This window comes from Narcine bancroftii, chromosome 5, assembly GCF_036971445.1.
Source record: "Narcine bancroftii isolate sNarBan1 chromosome 5, sNarBan1.hap1, whole genome shotgun sequence".
Taxonomy (NCBI): Eukaryota; Metazoa; Chordata; class Chondrichthyes; order Torpediniformes; family Narcinidae; genus Narcine; species Narcine bancroftii.
In genome coordinates, this window is record NC_091473.1 from 5,600,526 (window position 1) to 5,619,927 (window position 19,402).

At 44.3% G+C, this 19,402-nt stretch overlaps 1 protein-coding gene across 3 annotated transcripts; it reads right to left on the minus strand.

Annotated features, from left to right (window-relative positions):
• Positions 1-946: 946 nt before the first annotated feature.
• On the minus strand, positions 947-15,252 carry LOC138763067 (protein rolling stone). Of its 3 annotated transcripts, none has more exons than XM_069936644.1 (3): positions 15,014-15,252; positions 10,009-10,267; positions 947-4,913 (listed from the first exon to the last, which is right to left on the minus strand). In XM_069936644.1, exons 1-3 carry the CDS (start codon positions 15,155-15,157, stop codon positions 4,378-4,380), a joined length of 939 nt encoding a protein of 312 aa, XP_069792745.1. In that variant the 5' UTR covers positions 15,158-15,252; the 3' UTR covers positions 947-4,377. The 3 variants fall into 3 exon arrangements, with proteins under 3 accessions (XP_069792745.1, XP_069792744.1, XP_069792746.1); XM_069936643.1 differs by having other exon boundaries at positions 947-4,916; positions 15,014-15,251; XM_069936645.1 differs by lacking the exon at positions 15,014-15,252 and adding an exon at positions 12,633-13,399 and having other exon boundaries at positions 947-4,916.
• Between the last annotated feature and the right edge of the window lie 4,150 nt (positions 15,253-19,402).

A 19,402-nucleotide genomic window follows, 5' to 3' on the forward strand; every position in this document is an offset into this window, starting at 1 on the left:
ACTCCTTATAGACAGCGCGGGATTTGAACCCCTGTCCAGTTCCAATCGTTAGCGCTGTAATGGCATTGCACTAACTGCTATGCCAACCGTGTAGTAACAGTCTTGATAAACCAGTGTATAACATTTAATGTTCTTCTTTTCTTTTACTTCCCTCCCCTTTCCCTTCTGTCATAGAATTTTGATCTTTGGGCTTTCTTCTCCCATTTATTTTTCATGCTGGAAGACAGGAGAGAATAATGTTGGAACTGGCCATCCACCAGGAGCTCATGAATAACCCTCTGTTACCACAAAACACATGACTTGGAGCATATGATATTTATTAAAGAACATAACTTGGATGGTGGTAAGATAATAAAACACTCTTTTCATGTTTTATGGATTCTATTCGGACATTTGATGTATTTGAGAGTAAGAATAATCAAGTATTTGATTGAACTTGATACTGTGCTTGCAAAAGGGTAGTTAAACCAGATGAGGGTATGAATATTGCCTTGGAATTGTGGAAGCCCTTGACAGAATACTATGGCAAAGTATTATTTTGGAGGTGATTTGCTTTCCCTGCTCCAGTTTCTGGAGGTTTGGTATGACACCAGAAACCCTGGGATATTTCTGCAGAGGTGTGGTGGAAAGTGTGCTGACCATCTGCATCATGATTGGTTATGGGGACACTAATGCCCCTGAGTGCAAAGCTCCCCAAAAGGTAGCAGACACAGCCCAGGACATCACAGGCAAAACCTTTCCATCCATCGAGAACGTCTACAGGGGACACTGCGTCAGAGAGCAGCAGCAATTATCAAGGATCCACACCACCCAGCATATGCTATGTTCTCGCTTCTGCCATCAGGAAAGAGGTGTAGGTCCCACATGACTCACACCACCAAGTTCAGGAACAGCTGCTACCCCTCCACCATCAGAATCCTCAACAACAAACTCAATCCGGGACTCATTTAAGGACTCTTTGCAAATTATTTATTATTTATTTTTATATATTTGCATAGACAATTTGTTTACATTCGCTATCTGTTTACAGATCTTTATTTGTTTACATGTATACACTATGAACAATTTATTTTTTGCATTACCAATAAGTGATCATTTTGCCTCGCCAGCAGGAAAAAGAATCTCGGGTTTGTATGTGCTCTGACAATAAATCTAAAATCTGAATCTGAAATCTGTTCTTATTGTCATGGACCCTGGACAATTTTATTTTAGGACCAGGGACAGGAATGAACCTACATGGGAAAGAAAGGATTGGGCGCTGCTGTGAAGCTCTAAAGTTGCCCTGGGAAAAGCAGACAGCTGTGCTGGGAAGCTGACAGCTGTCAGAGCACATCCGCTGCTGTCAACCCCCTTTCCACCAATAGAGGGGGCTGAAGGCACACACTGGGGCAGTTGAAGAGCCCAGTGCGCTGAGTGTTTTGAACAGGATTGTCACTTGGTTGGTTGGAGGGCAGTCAGTCAGCCTGTCAATGTGCTCACCCTGTAGTTTCAGTGGGAGAAAGAAGACTGAGCTACTTTGTCTACGGGTGCAAGCATTGTTGTCCTGACAGCAGTTTGTACCACTCTGATACCCAGAGTGTGTGTGTGTGTCCAACCTGGGCTTCCCTAGTCCCCTTCCAAAAGAAGGTTTTTGTGTGACAGGAGTCATTTGATGTCCCAAGACGGGGTGTTTAGAGGGGAAGACATGTGTGACAGAAGGTGGGATTCGGAGGCGTATCCCACCCACATTCGGAATGTCTACATTTTTGAAATTAAAAGCCGGTTGTTGCCACATTTTTGAAATTAAAAGCCGGTTGTTGCCACATTTGAAGCTCAGGAAAGTTGTAAATCGACAGTGATCGTAAGTCTACGGTGATCATGGCAATCTGTCTCCACATCCAACTGGAAAACCGGCGTGCAACCCAAACTAAGAATCCCACATCTGGAGTCCAGACTCTGTGAGCTGTTCCTTTTTGACTGATGGACTTGACTGACTAGAGGTTTTCTTTGGGAGATTTACAGCATGGAGGGGCATTTTGGGCTTGGACTGAAACTTATTCCACATACACCCTATTGTTAATGTAGAGTTACCATAAAGGCTTATGTTCCTTGAGGTAATTCTATTTATTGTTTAATTTGTTAATAAATTTTGTGCTAAATTTAACCCTTCTTTATGCATCTCTCAATTTGCTGCTTGTGAGGCGAAACATTTATTAACTATTTAATCCAATTTCCCAACACTCTGTATCAAACCACCTGGAAAGATAAATGCAATTGGTACATGGGGACACTCTCACTTGCTGGTTACATCACACACACAAGTCTTGGAAATATATTCATGTTTCTTTATTATTTTGGAATTCACAACACGCTGGGAAAGATGTCATTAAGCTAGATAAGATGCACAAAAAGTTCATGGGAATGTTACAAGGATAGGATGGGTCTTTTCTCTCTGGAGCTTATTAGGCTGAGGGGAGTCTTGATAGAGGTTTAGAAAATCATGAGGGGAATAGCTAAGCTAAATAGCCAGACTTTTTTCTCAGGGTGGTAGTGGAGTCTAAAACGAAAGGGTATAGTATTAAGGTGAGAGGGGGAGATTTAAAAGGGCCCTGATAAGTACCTTTTTCCACACAGTTTATGGAATGATCTGCCAGAGATCAAGGGTGTTTAGAAGGTATGTGGATAGGAAAGATTCAGGGGGATTTGGGCTGAATGCAGATCAATTGGATTTGCATAGTTGGCATGGCCACAATGGGCTGAAAGGTCTGCTCCGTGCTCTAAATCTCTATGACTGTACTGGGGAAGTACCATCACAACAAGGACCATTGTGGTCCAAGAAGGTGGCTCGCCAATGGCACGCAAGGATGTTGGACTGAGCATCTGCCAGAAATTTAAATTTAGACATATAGCTCGGTAACAGGCCATTTCGGTCCATGAGTGGGACCAATTTATACCCAATTAACATACATAACGTACATTTCAAACGCTGGGAGGAAACCGGATCCCTCGCGGAAAACCCACACAGTTATGGGGAGAACATACAAACTCCTTACGGACAGTGCAGGATTTGAATCCCAGTCCAGTCCCGATCGCTGGCGCTGTAAATGCGTTGCACCAACCGCTCATTTCCACTCTGTGTGTTTTCCTCCCCTAATTCTCCACAGTGGTCTCACCCTCTCAAAAAGTGAACCTAAGAAGTCAGAGCAGGATCCGGCCATCTGGCTCATCGAGCCTGTTCCACCATTCAATTAGATCATAGCTGATCTGGCTGTGGATCAGTTCCACTTACCCATCTGTTTCCCATAGTCCCTAAGTCCCCTACTATTCAAAAAAATCTATCTATCTGTGTGTTAATGAGGCAGCCTCCACTGTATCATTGCGCAAGCAATTCCACAGATTCACCACTCTCTGGGAAAAGTAGACCCTCCTCATCTGTCAAGGCGGGGATTTTCAATTCCCTCCCTGCTATTTCAGGTTCCCAAGTGTTTCAGGGGTGGCTGGTTCACCCACCAGAGAGCTTGCCAAAGAATCAGTACTCCATTTATTGGGGAAAGCTCCCAGCTCAGATATCCCACCACCTGGTTGACGTTGGGTGACCCATTTTATTCATGACATCAGTACGGGTTTCGGGATGGGGTGAGGAAAAAGGATGAAGACAAGTGATTATCCCGGGTCTTGAGGAAAGGCAAAGCAAGGAAATGGGATGGGGAATTGAAATGGGAGATCAAAGTTTAGTGCGGCTCTGTCTTCATTCCCTTGCTGACATGTCTGTCCATGGTTCTCATGCACGGCTAGACTGAGACCACCCACAAATTGGAGGAACAACGCCTCATCTTCCAACTGAGCTGGATGGCATCGTATCGACTTCTCCGGCTTTTGTTAACCACCCCCCCCACCTTCTTCACCATCGCCTTCCCCCAGTTCTGTCTCTCCCTTCACCAACTCCTTTCTCACCTCTCCCCTTATCATATCCAATTACCACCTTCTGTTGGTCTGGATTCTTCCCCCAGCCAGCACTGTCTGAATTCGGAGATTTCTTACTTCTGGCTCCTTCTGCTTATTTCTTGAAGAAGGGGCTCAGGCCCGAAATGTCAACAAAATATGTTTACTTTTTATGGATGCTGAAAAACCAGCTGGGTTCCTTTAGTATTTTGGGGTGTTTTTACTACAATCATAGTGTCTGCGGACCTTTGTGCTTTACTTAGAACAGTCTTTGTCCCTTCATTTAGAGGATGGTGCTGGACCTCATGATGTGGAAGGAAACGATACACAACGTGGGTGGTTCCAAAAATAATAATATTGAAGCTCTATTCTGCACACGGTTTACACCTCTTCCAATTTTGGGCTTGGTCGCAGCTTTGCAATCCAGATTGGAGAGGAGTACAACCTACAGCAGTGTCAACAGTGCAGTACATCACTGTTCTTGCCTACAAACCTGGAGAATATGTGGCGTTTGAACAGGTAGAGGTTCCATACCAGGAATTGGAGGAGAGGCATGATGATGCAGATGCTCCCAATGATGCAGCCAATGGCAACAATTGGATTCCTGCCATAGTCCAGGCTGCTGTAGATAAACCTCTTCCCCTTGATGTTGGTGCCGCCAGCCGCCCAGTAGATGATGGTGAAGAAAATGTAAGTCAGGCAGTAGATCAGGACATGCACGAAATGGACAAGGTGAATGGGAGCGGCAGTCATTCCCAACTCGAGCAACACAAGCAGCGAGTTCACGGCATGCATGTTGATGTTGATGGAGTCGGGTGCTGGTCCCCCTGGGACGTAGTCAATGCACCAGAAGGCGATGGTGACATAGAGGCTGATCACACAGGTCAGGTTGTGCAGATGCCACTGGATGCTGAGGGAGAGTTGGAGAAACGAAGGTGGCTTGAGGATTTCTTCCCCTGTCGCAGAGGGGGTCTCAACGTTGATCTCTGTTGCTGCTTTTAAAAAAAAGAAATAAAAGTGAAGCAATTTAGTTTTAGACATATGTGCTCCATGTACCACTTTAAATTGTAATAGACAATGACAAGCACATAACAAAGAGCGATTAACCAATTTAAGAATTGTGTCCCCACATCAGATATAATCAAATTTAAATCCTGTTCCCAAGTATTTTTGATTTTAACTAATGAAGTCTGATTTAAACAACAATTTCTCATAAATAATAGACATTAAACCTTTATGAGAAGGCATTGAACTAAAAACATTCATCTGCAAAATTTGATTCAGACTCTCTTGGGAAATTAAAAATGTGTTATTCAAGAAATAGCCGGACTTGCGAATATCTAAAGAATTGAGATTTGGGCAGGTTAAATTTAGCAGAAAGCTGCTTAAATGATGCAAAATGTCCATCAATGAACAGATCCTAAAATCTTTGAATAGCCTCCCTATACCATCTCTGAAAAAATAGCATTTATTCCGATATGAGCCCATGGTGTGACAGGTGTAGGAGTGGAGAAGCATCATTAATTCATATGTTCTGGACTTGTCCTAGTCTAGAAAAATAGTGGAGAGAGGTTTTCCCACACTTTGTCAAACATTTTAATATAATTTTAACACTGAATCCTTTGGTGACCCTCTTCAGTACAATGGGAGGGAATGATTCTTCTTTATCTCTGGTTCAGAATCGCACTAGTTCTCTTTTGGTGAGGCGAGCAATTTTACTTAAATGGAAGGATGCTGCCCCACCTACTCACAATCAGTGGTCACGGGATATCATGTCCTGTTCGAACGTGGAAAAGATTGGTTATTCAATTAATAATTCAGATATGATGATATGGGGGTCATTTATGACTCACTATCTTACTTTATAATTTCACTCAAATGTAATTAAATTGTCCAACTTGCATCTTTTCCTCATTCTTTCTATTTACTTTTGTTTCTACCTTCGTTTTCCTTTTAATACTAATCGTCTGGCAACGCGGATAGGTAAGGGGTTTGAATTTTTCTCTTTACTGTTTTCTTCTCTCTCTTTTGTTTGTGTTATTAGAGTTCCCCCCCCCACCCCATCCATGGTGATGTGCCACAACAAGCAATGGAGGGAGGCTGTATTGAGTGAGAAGTGTGAAAGAAACAAATCGAGTCCAGCGATGTTTCAGTGTGAACACCTTTACTCAAAACCCAAAAGCCTGTGATTCAAATGCCTTTCCCTTTAGTCCCTGCATCCGGTGAGGCGGAAGTGACGTGGGCTTCCTGTGCGAGGCTGGCCCCACATCTAAAACACCGCCAGATGCCGTCGGTTGCTTCCCTGTCCGCGACTGCTGGGTCCAGTTTGCTTGCTGTGGGGGTGCAAAGAGAAGGATGTTGAGTTCTTCTCTTTACTATTTTCTTCTCTTTTTCCTTGCGTTATTAGCTTTTCTCCACAAAAAAACATATCATTTAGAATATGAATTATGAATATGATTTACAATTCATGTATGTTTTTGACATACTGAATGCCTTATTAAGTTTGTATCATTATCCAGATTGTCTTATTGAATTGTGCCATTTTTTAAATGTTCTTTATTAAAATCAATAAAAATATTTTAAAAAGAAATAGAAAAAAAATGAAAGAAAATAGTAGGATTGAATATCCAAACTCACCAGCTGCTTGAATGGGAATCATTGAGATCTATTGAATTTTAACCTTCTCCACATATTACCATAAGCAACAGAAACTCTCTCCACTGGTGCTCCCAATGCGGCCTGCTCTACATTGGGGAGGCTGGTCGCAGACTGGGGGATAATTTCATTGAGCACCATGGCTCTGTCCACTACAACAGCAAACCCCACCCAGTGGTCAACAACTTAATTTCCACACACTGCAGCCTCTGCTGTCCAATCCAAACCATTGGTGATCCAAGCTCCAGATCTGAACCTCTGACATGGTCAGGGACCCTTCGGCACCCTTTGCACTCCTCGCATCCCGGTTCTGATACCTGGTACTTCTTTGGCTGGTTTGAACCAGTCTCCAACAGTCTGCAGCCCGGCGTGAGTCTCCTGACAGCATTCTCCAGCAGCCCACAGGTTTGTTGGGTTCCTCCCCTTGAGTTGCCAGCAGCCCGCAGCTTACACTGGTCCCTCAGCCACAGAACCTCCTCACTAGTTCACCCCATGGGTCGTCTTTTCCGCTTCTCCTTCTCAGATGGGGGTGGGGGGGCGTGATATTCCCGACCTGTGGTCCCCTGCTCCAATCCGTTGCTTCCTCGGAATCTGCAGCCCCTCGTGGCTGCTGCCGATTAATAGGCGCTGCCATCTTGGGCACAGACCCCGCGTGTGTGGGATCTCAAATAAAACCACCATCACCTCCCTCAACGGACCGTCCCAAACCTGTGCAGAGCCAACGACAGTCGACTGGATGGCTGGACCCCACGGGAGCGCTGCATCTCAGCACCATCCGCTCCACATGGGTCCACAACCCCAGAAGCAGTACTGCCGCTACAGTGGCTCCAGCAGCACCTCCATCTTTACACCGCAGGGCATATCATCAAATATTTCAAGTTCTTTTGGAAAGCAGTTATCTTTTTACATCATTAAATTCCTTCCTTTGCTTTATCAGAGCAGCAGTAAAATTTTAGAAAAATAGCACTTTTTCATGGTCTATCTCAGGCGGACCATTATTTTGCTTAGAGTATTCATATACTGCTCCCAGAATTGTTAAAACCCCATCTAACCTACCCAAATAAACAAAATAAAAGGCTGGGCAGCCTCAATCGAGAGTTCACTGCAACAGATCTGTGCAAACTAGGCCCGGCAGCATTCATGAACATTAATAGACAGTCGATATTTTGGGCCTAAAATTCTTTGTCGAGAACCCTGGAGATTACTGTCAACATTTCTGGTCAGGACCCTTATCAAGACAAGCATAACAATGTGAAATACGGGGGAAAGAATCCGGGAAAAGGGCTGCCGGTGGGATTGCGCTGAAGTTGGCGGAATTGTCAGATGTGCTGGATGTGGAGGCTGGTGGGGTGGAAAGGGAGACCAGAATGACTTTGTCCTTGTTCTGTTTGGGGGAGAGATGAGCAAGAGTCTATGGATGAGAAATAGAGGAGATGCGGGTACGAGCTTTATCAATGATAGAAAAGGGGAAGACCAATTTATTAAAGAAAGAGGGCATTTAGGATGTAATTAAAAGAGCCAATTAAGTTTGTTTCTGGATGAATAGGTTGGGGAATGTCTTTAGGTCTTGAGGATGATCTGCAATAAAGGAATTGCCATAATTTGTATCTTATTCCATAGCAAGCACTTAGATGTTGAAGATGTCAGGCAGCATCCATGGGCAGAATGGTCAGTCAATATTTTAGATCTGAACCCTTTATCGAGACTCAACAAAGCATCACGTGAAAAGGTCCTTGGATCCAAGATGCTGGTATCAAACTTGATGCCCAAATTAAACTGAATCTCCCCTGTTTGGATGTAATCCCTCTATTCCTTTGGTATTCTCCGCAGTGAATCAAACTGCTGCTCTGACAGAGACCATATTTCAGAAGCCCTATCCTGGAGCCAGCACATCGAGGCAACTGTAATGAAGGCGCAGCAATGCCTCTACTTTCTGAGGAGATTTGGCAGAGGTATCTAGAATTATGAGGGGGACTGACGGAGTGAATGTAGTTAGGCTTTTTCCACTGAGGGTAGATGAGATACAAACCAGAGGAGGTGGGTTAAGGGGGAAAGGCGAAAAATTTAGGGGGAACTTCTTCACACACAGGGTAGTGGGAGTGTGAAACGAGCTCCCAGCTGAAGTGGCCATTGCTTCAGCTAATAATGCTGAAGGCTTTGGAATCTCTTCCAGAATACTCCTAATATCTGGCTTGCTTTAAGATGCTTCTTAAATATACCTCTTTGATCATACTTGTGTTCATTTCTTTTCATATGTGGCTTGGTATCAACATTTCTTTGCTATAGACCAGTAGTCTCAAAATCCCACCACTAAACTCGCATCCCACTTTCAGTATTCCCTATGCCATCGGTGCTCTGTGATTAGTAAGGGATTGCTTAAGGTGGGATGTGGGTGGGAAGGGAAGGTTGAGAATCGCTGTTCTAGACCCAATTGTTACTGAAATATTTTGCTTGAGAAAAATTGTCATTGGCCCATTTCCTTTGGAGTTATGAAACCGTGTACATAACAAGTCAATTAGGGACAATTAAAACAGTGGTTTTCAAACTTTTTCTTTCTACCCACATCCCTCCTTAAGCAATTACTAATCATAGAATACCTATGGCATAGGGATACTTAAGATGGAATGTGAATTTAGGGGGCAGTTTGAAAACCACTGCAATAGACAGAGTGGATGTGAGGAGGATTTTTCCACTTAGATTGGGGGAGATAAATACGAGAGGTCAAAGTTTTAAGCTGAAAGTGTAAAGTGCCAAAGGTAAAAAAAAGGTTAAAGATTCCATTATTATCACATTATACTACATTTAGAATACATTAAATTCTTTAACTTTTGTCTACCATAGGGGGAACATTAAGGGAATGATCTTCACTCAGAGTGTGGTGGGGTGTGGAACGAGCTGCCATCCGACATGGTAAATGTGGGCTCAGTTCTTAAGTTTTAAGAACAAATTGGATAGATACATGGAAGGGAGCGGTCTGGAGTGATAAGGAATGGGAGCAGGTCAATGGGACTAGAAAGGCCAAATGGCCTGTTTTCTGTGCTGTAGCATCCCATGAATTACAGAGGGGTTGATTTACAATGTTAATATCAATAGACAAATGACCTTTCATGCTTTTCACATCCATATACACTCGTGTACTAACCTCGCATTTGTTTGGAAAGGGGAAGGGAACTGGAGCAACCGGAGTAGACCCACTTAGACATGGGGAGAAGATACAAACTCCTTACAGACACCACCAGATTTGAACCTGGGTCACAGGAGCTGTACTAACCTTCCACTAATCGGGCTGCCAAATGTTACGGATGTAACGTGGGGTTTCGTGAGGAATGCTCATTGAAGGAGCTATGCTAGAGACAGCGGGCAATCAAGAAGTAATAAAAACATAACATAATAATTGTTCGAATTTACTAAAAAAAAAGAAAATTGCCTTACTTGGGTTGGAGACTGATATCTCTGCCAAAGAGGCATCCTTGATGTTCGGAGTCCCCTTCTTTCTTCTCACCATTTGGTAGCAGATGAAATTGACCAACGCCAAGTTGAAATAAATGGTAAGAATGGTGTAGGTGAGGTGGGTGAGGAAGATGAACCATTTGAGATTGTTGGTTTGGACAACACAGCAGATGCACCAGATCAGGCTGTATGTGGCCATAAACATTCGATAGAACAGCCAGGTGATTGGATGCAGCTTCCACTGAAAATAGGAAAGGAAAATGTTCATTCAGTAAGAGGCAGGAGTGAACTTGTGCCCTCAGTAGGATGAGGCATTATTATTGGAAGGCCCCTGCTAAATTGTACTGATAATAGAAAGCAGTTTAGTTCGGCTTGACACTGGCTGCTACTGGTGTCTTCCTTGAGAGTAAAATTAACCCTTCTTTCTTTCCTCTAAAGATATTGTGGGCACTGTTCTCACTTCCTGCACTCACTGAGTATCTTTTACAAATTAGATATCCTGTGTGAATCTTGATAAAAAGTAACCATTTGTGCTGAAGGTGATAAATGTGTATTTATTATAGTCTGTGTATTGTTCACGATTTAGCAAAATTGGATCCTTCACTATTTTCATTCTAAGACCCAAGTGAAACCTTCTGTGCACATAAATTAAAATATAATTTTATGCTATTGGTTTATTCAAATTAATCACTCTGTGCATCCACTTAAGTGCTGGTTCTGATGCAAGGTCTCGTCCAAAATGTTGACTATCCCATGGGTGCTACTTGACCTGTTGACTTCCTCCAGCAGCTCAATATTTTTGTGCTCGATTCCAGCATCTGCAGTGTTGATCGTATCTAGTGCTTGTTTTCCTTGCATGTCCACCTTTGCAATTAGAGACATGCCTATCCAATGGGAGAGACATGGTCAGCAGACAGTTGTGCCTATCAGACCATAGGTTGTAGGAGCAGAATTAGGCCATTTGATCATTTGATCATAGGTGATTTATTTTTCCCTCAAGCCTATTCCTTCTCCTTTACAAAACCTCTCCTCTGTAACCCTTGACCCTTACTAATCAAGAACCCATCAACCTCCACTTTAAATATATCCAATGGTGTGGTCACCATAGTTGTCTGTAGCAGCTAATACCACAGATTCATTACTCTCTGGATAAGGAAATTCCTCCTCGTCTGTGTTTTAAAGTGACGTCCTTTTATTCTAATGATGTTTTCCCCGTCGATTCTAACTTCTCCCATGACTGGAAATGGCCTCTCCATATCCACTCTAGCCAGGCCATTTCAATTCAGGGACCAGAGTTGCTCTTGGAGGGTAATCTTGAATAGCAGTGAGACTTGAGGGTTTGCATTCAGACTGCTTCCCTTGGCCTGAACTAACACAAAACCAAGGGCAAATGCTGAACAGAAGAAATGTATCTAACCTGAGAGAGGAAAGCCTCCACATTACTGGTGCCACTCTTCAGAAACAATATCATACTGGAGAAGCTAACAAAAACCACCTGTAAATTGGACAATCCACCAAAAACACAGCAAACTGGAGGACCCACCAAAAACATCATAATCGGAAGAATCACCAAAAACTACCGTAAATTGGAGGAAACACCAAAACCACTGTAAATCGGAGGAATCACCAAAAAACACTGGTAAATGGGAGGACCACCAAATACATCTGTAAATTGGAGGAACCACCAAAAACACCACAAATTGGAGGAACCACAAAAAACACCCATAAATTGGAGGACCACCAAAAACAACATAAATTGGTTTCACCAAAAACACCTGTAAATTGAAGGAATCACCAAAAAATTGGAGGAAACATCAAAAACATCTGTAAATTGGAGGAAACACCAAAACCACCTGTAAATTGGAGGAAACACCAAAAACCACCTGTAAATTGGAGAAATCACCAAAAGCAGCTGTAAATTGGAGAAATCACCACAAACACCATAAATTAGAGGAATCACTAAAAACTCTTGTAAATTGGAGGAACCCCAAAGACACCGTAAATTAGAGAAACCACCAAAAACACCTGTAAATTGGAGGAATCACAAAAACCACCTGTAAATTGGAGGAATCAACAAAAACCACCTGTAAATTGGAGGAATCAACAAAAAACACCTGTAAATTGGAGGAATCAACAAAAACACCTTAAATTGGAGGATTCATCATAAACACCTTAAATTGGAGGAATCAGCAAAAACACCGAAAATTGGAGCAAACACCAAGATCACCCGTAAATTGGAGGAACACCTGATTTCCATCTGGGCACTCTCCAGTCAGATAGTATTAACATTGACCTTTCCAGTTTCTCCTAACCTGCTCTCCTCTTCCCCTCCCTTCCCTTCCTCCTGTCAGCTCTCCACTCCCTTCCCTCTCTTCACCCAGGCATCCCTCCTCCCCCTGATCACTGCTGTCCCCTCCCTCCCTTCTCCACCTATCACCTGCCTTTGCACCACACCTTCCCCCCTTATTCTTTTATTCGGATGCCTGCCAATATTTTCCTTGATGAATGGATAAAGCCCGAAACATCAGTTCTGTATTTTTAAAAGACACTCTTTGACCTGCTGAGTTTCTCCAGCATTGTGTTTTTTACCACTCTGGCCTAGTTACCTGTTGGAGAACAAACTGTTGGCGTCATGTGAGTCATATTGGAATGTTGGTGTGAACTGATGGCAGCAATTTGAACTTCCACAGTAGAATGTCAGAGAGTGCATGGTTGTCCTGAGGCCTTTAATTGGAGCCTTCTTCACCACCACTGATGTTGGGATATGGCTTGTCAGATGCCAGTTGTGTTTCACAGGTTGGAGACATGGGCCATAGCTGTATGAGAGGTTAGAGCTGCACAATGCCATACGTTTTGACATTATGCGCAGGTTTACTGGCAGGCCTCTCAGCTCAATGAGCATTTGTTGTGTAAACCTGTCAGTATTCTTTTGTAGACATACAAGAGACTGGAATTGAAAACAGTCTGTTGGAGGAGCTCAGCAGATCAAGCAAGCATCAGTGGGAGAAAAAGGATGGCCAACATTTTGGACAGGAACCCTACTCTCTTGTGGTCCAGTTCATTAAAGCCTTGATGAAGGATTCCGACTTGAAACATTGACATTTCTTTCTCTTTCATTGATGTTGGTCGACCTGCTGAGTTCTGTCAGATGATTCCAGATGCTGGAAATTTGGGCCTAAACAGTTCCTTGTGTGTCTCTGTCAAAGTCCTCATGTGAATCCTCATCAGCAGATCTAGTGTGTGGGTTTGTCCACTGGCAGATTGGCACCAGTGCCATCCTTTCCCTGTGCCTGGCCCCTGACCCTTGTGTACTTGTGCCTGGTGTTCATCCACATACAGATCTACCACCTATCCCAGCCTCCAAAACACTGACAGTGTTGATCTTGGAACTGATGACTGGCTGGGTTACTCTTGCGGGCTTCCTCTTTTTCTTTTCCTTAGATAGTCAGGGCTCCGATTCTTTGAGAGCTAAAATGAAGAAGGGACAAGGGTTGTGTTATGGTGAGGGGACAGGAGTGGGAAGAAGTAAGAAGAGCTTGTGATTCAGAAGGGTCTTGGGATGAGGAAGTTGAGGGAGAGGAGGAGAAGGATTACATCAATCTCTCAATGCAGTTCAACGATCACCACCTTTGTGATGCCTCTCTTAGCGATAGCCAGCTAGCCAGTGACATAACACTCTTCCCAAAGTCCACTGTATTCTTCTGATAGTGAGAGGGAAACATGTTACGAGTGTCCTGAAATATACTTGGGTGATGTGGCTTAATGTCGGTCTGATACATGTGATAACATAATGAAACAGAACAGCTGGGCTGTGTTCTACTGATGGAAGTCGAGGGGACATTGATTACGCTCGTGATACTGAACTTGGTCAGCTTGACACCTCGTTGTTAACCTTCCCACAAGATATCCATTCACTTTGAGCATTGGCTCCTGCATTATTTCTGTGGTGAAACCACTATTGTATGCAAATGACATGACCTTTCCTGGTTGACCCTGCTCTCACCGGCCAGCTCGTGACTCCTCCCCTTTCTCCCCCATAAAGGCTGTCACACCACAAGCCTTCCCCCAGTTCGAGTCCATGCCAGTGCGAGCGACCCACACAAGGGATGCTGCCCATCTCTTGCTAATAGAAGCCTTCAGTTCCAATAAGTCTTTGTGCAATTAATCATGCATCAGTTTCGGTGTCCACTTCAAGTCACTGTCTAGTGACCGAGCGTCGGGAGACCTTCCAGCCTACACTGCAAGAATGGGAAGTAACTCCTTCACTGCACCTGGAGCAATGTTCAATAGCCTTGATTCACCCTTCCTCTCAATCACCATTCAAATTACCAGGCACCAGTTCAGTGTCTTAGTGTCTCCCCCCCCCCCCCCCCCAACCCCCAGTTCAATCTTTCACAGCTGCAATAAATTTTCCCTTTGAAGAGTCAAAGCTTGCCTTTAAGAGTATTCACAAGATGGAGAGTGGCACGATTGCCCAAAACAGTGGCAATGCCTGCAAGATATTGGATGAAGACTATGATTTCCACCCCTCCCCTGCCCCATTATTGGTGACTTTGCAGTTAAATTTTGAATCATTGCTGGAGGAAGGTTCGAATTAAAACCCAAGATATTTGACATCGAGCATTGGAGAAAATTGGAGGGAGCACATTGCAAGCTCCTATAGCTTTGGCATTGGATTGAGATGGGATAGGGACTTGGAAGCAGGAACCTCAACTCTCATTTTCAGGCGATCATAGTGGAGGGAGGGTGGAAGTTAGCTGAGCTTCCCTTACAAGCCTGGACAATATTAAATGCCGGCAGCATTCATGAAAATTGTATTGCTTCCCCGCCCTGCTCCTGACCTGGCCAATTGGTTCAAAACTACAAAGCTCTGCTCCCATGGTCTTTATTCAGATGAAAACATTTGCAAACACTTGAGCTCCAGATAAATCACAACTTGAGTCATTCATTCACTGTTAAAACTAAAGAAATCTAACTTCTGTCCTACCTGCGACTGGAGAATGAATTGTGGCTCCCTGGGCTTCAGATAACATTTTTCTGTTGTGAACTCTTGCTTAAAGTACTTAATCCAGGAAATCCTCATTTTAAAAACAATAACAGGCTGGGCAACTTTCTCACTGAGCGCTGGCATTAGTCTGCTCTGTCTTTATAGGGAGACATTTACTTCTGGTCGTTGGGAACTTGTTGAGAATGACTCAGTACTGATATCACTGCAAAATATGCTGGCAGTGGTTGAACTTCTCTCTTTCCCCTCTCCTCCCTCCCTCACAGTGAAAGAGAGAGAGAGAGAGAGAGAGAGAGAGAAAATGTCTCGAGCCTTGTGAGAAATAGCAGTGAATCATGAAAAGCAGAGACTTCCCAGATGTTTATCAGGCACTTTGGAATTTTTGCTAAGCGACTTTCCCCATGAAGTCTTGTGTTTTGATGTCGGAAGCTGAAGACAAAATCATTTCCATTGCACATTTGGAGGGACTTAATCCCATCAACCATGGTTTGTGCAGTGGCTTGCATAACGTGAATGTAACACTGGAGACCTGGGTTCGAATCCGGTGCTGCCTGTAAGGTGTTTGTAACATCTCCTCGTGTCTCTGCAGGTTTCCTCTGGATGCTCCCTCATTCCAAAGGGCCATCAGGCTTTGTAGGTTGATTAGTCACAAGTGTGTATTTGAGCAGTGAGGGCTTGTAAGCGAGACCTGATGTATATCTAAATGAAATTAAATAAGTCATGCACTGAGTACACCCCTTCCTCTCCCCCCAGCACCAGCACCCCAGACACTACTTTGTTAAGCAGAAATCACGGCAGTAGAGAGATTTTTCTGAAGTTGGATTGAGCCATTAAAATGCATGCCAGTATCTCAAAACCTACACGGCATTCACTGCCAGGCATGCATTTGTGACATCGAAAGAACCAGGCATTGCCAGAAAAGCATTTTGCTGGATTAGAGGGTATGAGCTATGGGGAGGGAATGGTGGCTAAACCTAGGCTGAGGGCAGAGTTATTAAAATGATGGCATTGAAAGGGTAAATGGTCAGAATCTTTCTCCTGGGCTAAAACTGTCACATTCTGGAGGACAAATGTTTAGGGTGAGGGGAACAGGGTTTAAAAGAGATGTCCAGAGCAAGAGTATTTGTACACAAGAGAGTGGCAGGTGCCTTGAATGCATTGCCAGGGGAAAGGGTAGCAGATGTGATTAATAGCTTTTGGTTGAACTTGGGCGCCATTTTCACTGCAGACATGAACCGAAGAGCCTGATCCTGTGCTATGTTCTATATACATATGGGATATGGACATGTCAGGGTGGTCAACATTTGTGGCCTGTTCCTAATTTTCCTAGAGAGGGTGATATGAGGGAATCCATCCAACATTTCTGGTGATACATAAGAATGCAAGAAACCAAAATACAAAAGAGCACAAGGAGGTTCTTGGGCCCCTTGAACCTGCCCTTTTTAATTTGACCATGGTTGATCAGGGTGAGCCCAACCCTTCCTCTGAGCCATTTCTCTATCACTCTCAGTTCCTCAATCTTTCATGGAATTTATTTGTCATCACCTCAAAAACATCTGCTGATCTGGCTTCCTCTGCCCTCAGGCAGACCATTCAGGGAAAGAAAACAATTTTCTGCACATCTCTGTTTTGAATGAAAGGTCACTTGATAGGCATGTTCCAAGAAACTCGGTGCTGCGGTGGAAAGATCTGTGTTAGGGCTTGTACCTATCGATGATAAAAAGTGTGTATGAGAGATGAGAAAAACTGATATTGCAATATGAACATGAAGAAAATAAAATAGATACATAAGTAAATAAATGAAGCCAATACAACCAACATGAGACAAGGATATTAGAAGGCAGGAAGCTGACACTGTCTGAGTAAGATAAGAATCTCCTAGCCCTTCAGAAAGAAGCAGCAAGTTCACTGAATGAAGGAGATAAGGACAGACAATTGAGAATAGAAGTAGAGTTAGTCTGAACGAGATAAGGGTCGCCAAGCCCCAGATAGAATTAGCAAGGCTTGCATAAATAATTAGAAAACCTTAGACAGTATTAGCAAGTTATACATATATAATTAGTAAGCCATACACAGATTTTTCAAGTATGCATATTTAACTAGTAAACCCTAGACAAGATTAACGAACCTTGCATATGAAGGGACTGTAGCCCTGAGAGTCGGGAAGGTGTGAATGGGGACAAGGGCTGGTTGTGAATAAGGACAATGGGAATAATGGCATGAGAAGACACCGACAGGATACCCCCTGGTCCTCCAAGTATACTGAAACTGCACGTAGGCAGGAAGGATTGCCTCTGCCAAACCCATCCAGGGGGCAGAAGAATGTAAGCGGGAGGGTATTCTGATACTGAAATTTACTGTATAAAAGTTGGGTGAGCCCCAGTGTATGTGTGTATTCCCAGGGTAAGGGGAAACACCCAACTTTGCATTGTTGTTGTAATAAATGTTCTTTGTTCTCAATATTTGTCTCGAGCAATTTCTTTAAAGGTACTTCTGTTTCTAACATGTGTTTTTTAAGTTAGGGTTAAAATAAAACCACAAAGCTGGAGAAACTCAGCAGGTCAAACAGTGTCCTTTATATAGCAAAGATAACTAATGTTTCAGGTTTGAGCACTTCAAGGTATGAGCAAAATGTCGGCAAGCGCCCGAACAAAATGGTGGGAGGGAGGAGCAGGAAGAGGAGCACCGTCCCACAGGTAGGTGGATAAGGGAGGGAAGGCACACCAGCAAAAAAGGGGAGGGAAGAAGGGTCTGTGAAGGAGAGGGAAGGGGGTGGAGAGCTGGAGGAAAGAAGACAGAGGGATGGGGGGAGGGGGAGAACGGGGAGTAGACTAGCATAAACCAGAGAAGTCGATGTTAATGTCATCAGCTTGGAGAGAGCCCAGACGGAATATTAGGTGCTGCTCCTCCATTTTATAGTTGGTCTTGGTTTGACAGTACATGAGGCCATGGACAGACATGTCGGCATGGAAGTGGGGTGCAGAATTGAAATGGATGGCCACTGGGAGATCCCTGTCATTGATGTGGACAGTGCGAAAGTGTTCAGCGAAGCGATCTCACAGTCTGTGTCCAGTTTCTCCAATATATAGGAGGCCTAAGCTAGGAACCTAGATGGCAGCACTGCTAGAGCCAGAGCCGCTGTAGCAGCAGCACTGCCGTTGGTGCAGACCTGCGGGGAATGAGGGATTGGAGATACAGTGCTCCTGCAGGGTCCAGCCACCCAATCGATTGCCGTCTGCTCTTCACAGACTTTGAACGGCCTGTTGAGGGAGCCAGCTGTGGTTTTGGTTGAAAACCTGTGACCGCGGGCCTGCGCCCAAAATGGCGGCGCCTAGTAATCGGGAAGCGGAGGACTGGATCAGGGCACCAGAGGATGGGAAGATCACCCCACCTCCCCGTCTGAGAAGGAGAAGCAGAGGAAATGACCCGCAGGGATGGTGACCATGGCGGTGGACCAGTGAGGGGGCTCTGCGGCTGAAGGACCAGTTCACGCGGCAGGCTACTGGCGACTCGAGGTGAGAAATCCGCGGAAGCTGTGGGCTCCTGTTGGGAGACTTACGCCAGGCTGCGGATTGCTGGAGACTGGCTCAAACTGGCTGGAGGAATACCAGGTATCAGGATGGGGATGCTAGGAGGCGCTGAGGGTGCTGAAGGTTTCCTGACCATGTCGGAGATTGGGAATTGGAGCTCAGGTCGCCAATAGTTTGGTCTGGACTCTGTGGTTGTGGGGGCTGCGGAAGCAGAGACGAAACTACGGACACTCGGTGACTATGGGGGCGGGGCTCTCCTTTGCTACTCTCTCTCTGTCTGTAAGTCTGACTAAGAGGCACTGAAGCAATTCCTGCCAGTGGTGAATCTGTCTGCCTTGGAGCAGGGAAAAAAAGAATTTCATGTAAAACAACACTGTTTTATTACTATGACAATAAATTGAATCTTGAAGGGGATCGCAAGGAGGTGTTCCAGTCCCTTTGAGACGGAAGGTCTCAGGCTTTATCAGAGCCCTCAGAGTAGTTGCATTAACAATTACAGTATTACTTTGTAGGCACAGGTCAGCGTGTTTTGGTGATGGAGGGAATGACTGTTCAGGTTAGTGAAAAGGGTGCCAGTGTAGAGAATATATTGCACTCCTGATTGTATCTTGGATTTGGTGCCGAGGTTTAGGGGTGTGAGGAAGTGAATCGCTTACTGTGGGATAATCAGCCTTTGATCTTCTGTTCGAGCGATGGCATTTAGCTGATTTAGTTGACTTGGTAGTAAGTAGTGATCCCTGGGGCATTGAGAGTGTGGGATTTGGGAACGGTGAATCCCCTGCCGAAGTATATTTCTGCTCCAATCTTTGGACTAGCCCTGGCTTTGTGGTATTCATATAAA

Bases quoted from the DNA above. Each gene is read 5' to 3' on its own strand.
- LOC138763067 (XM_069936643.1), bottom strand. From the start codon at position 15,157: ATGCCAGCGCTCAGTGAGAAAGTTGCCCAGCCTGTTATTGTTTTTAAA. The intron at 10,268-15,013 runs GTAGGACAGAAG...TCCTATTTTCAG, and splicing joins AATTCATTCTCCAGTCGCAG to TGGAAGCTGCATCCAATCAC. The intron at 4,917-10,008 runs GTAAGGCAATTT...TTTTTTTAAAAG, and splicing joins GATATCAGTCTCCAACCCAA to CAGCAACAGAGATCAACGTT.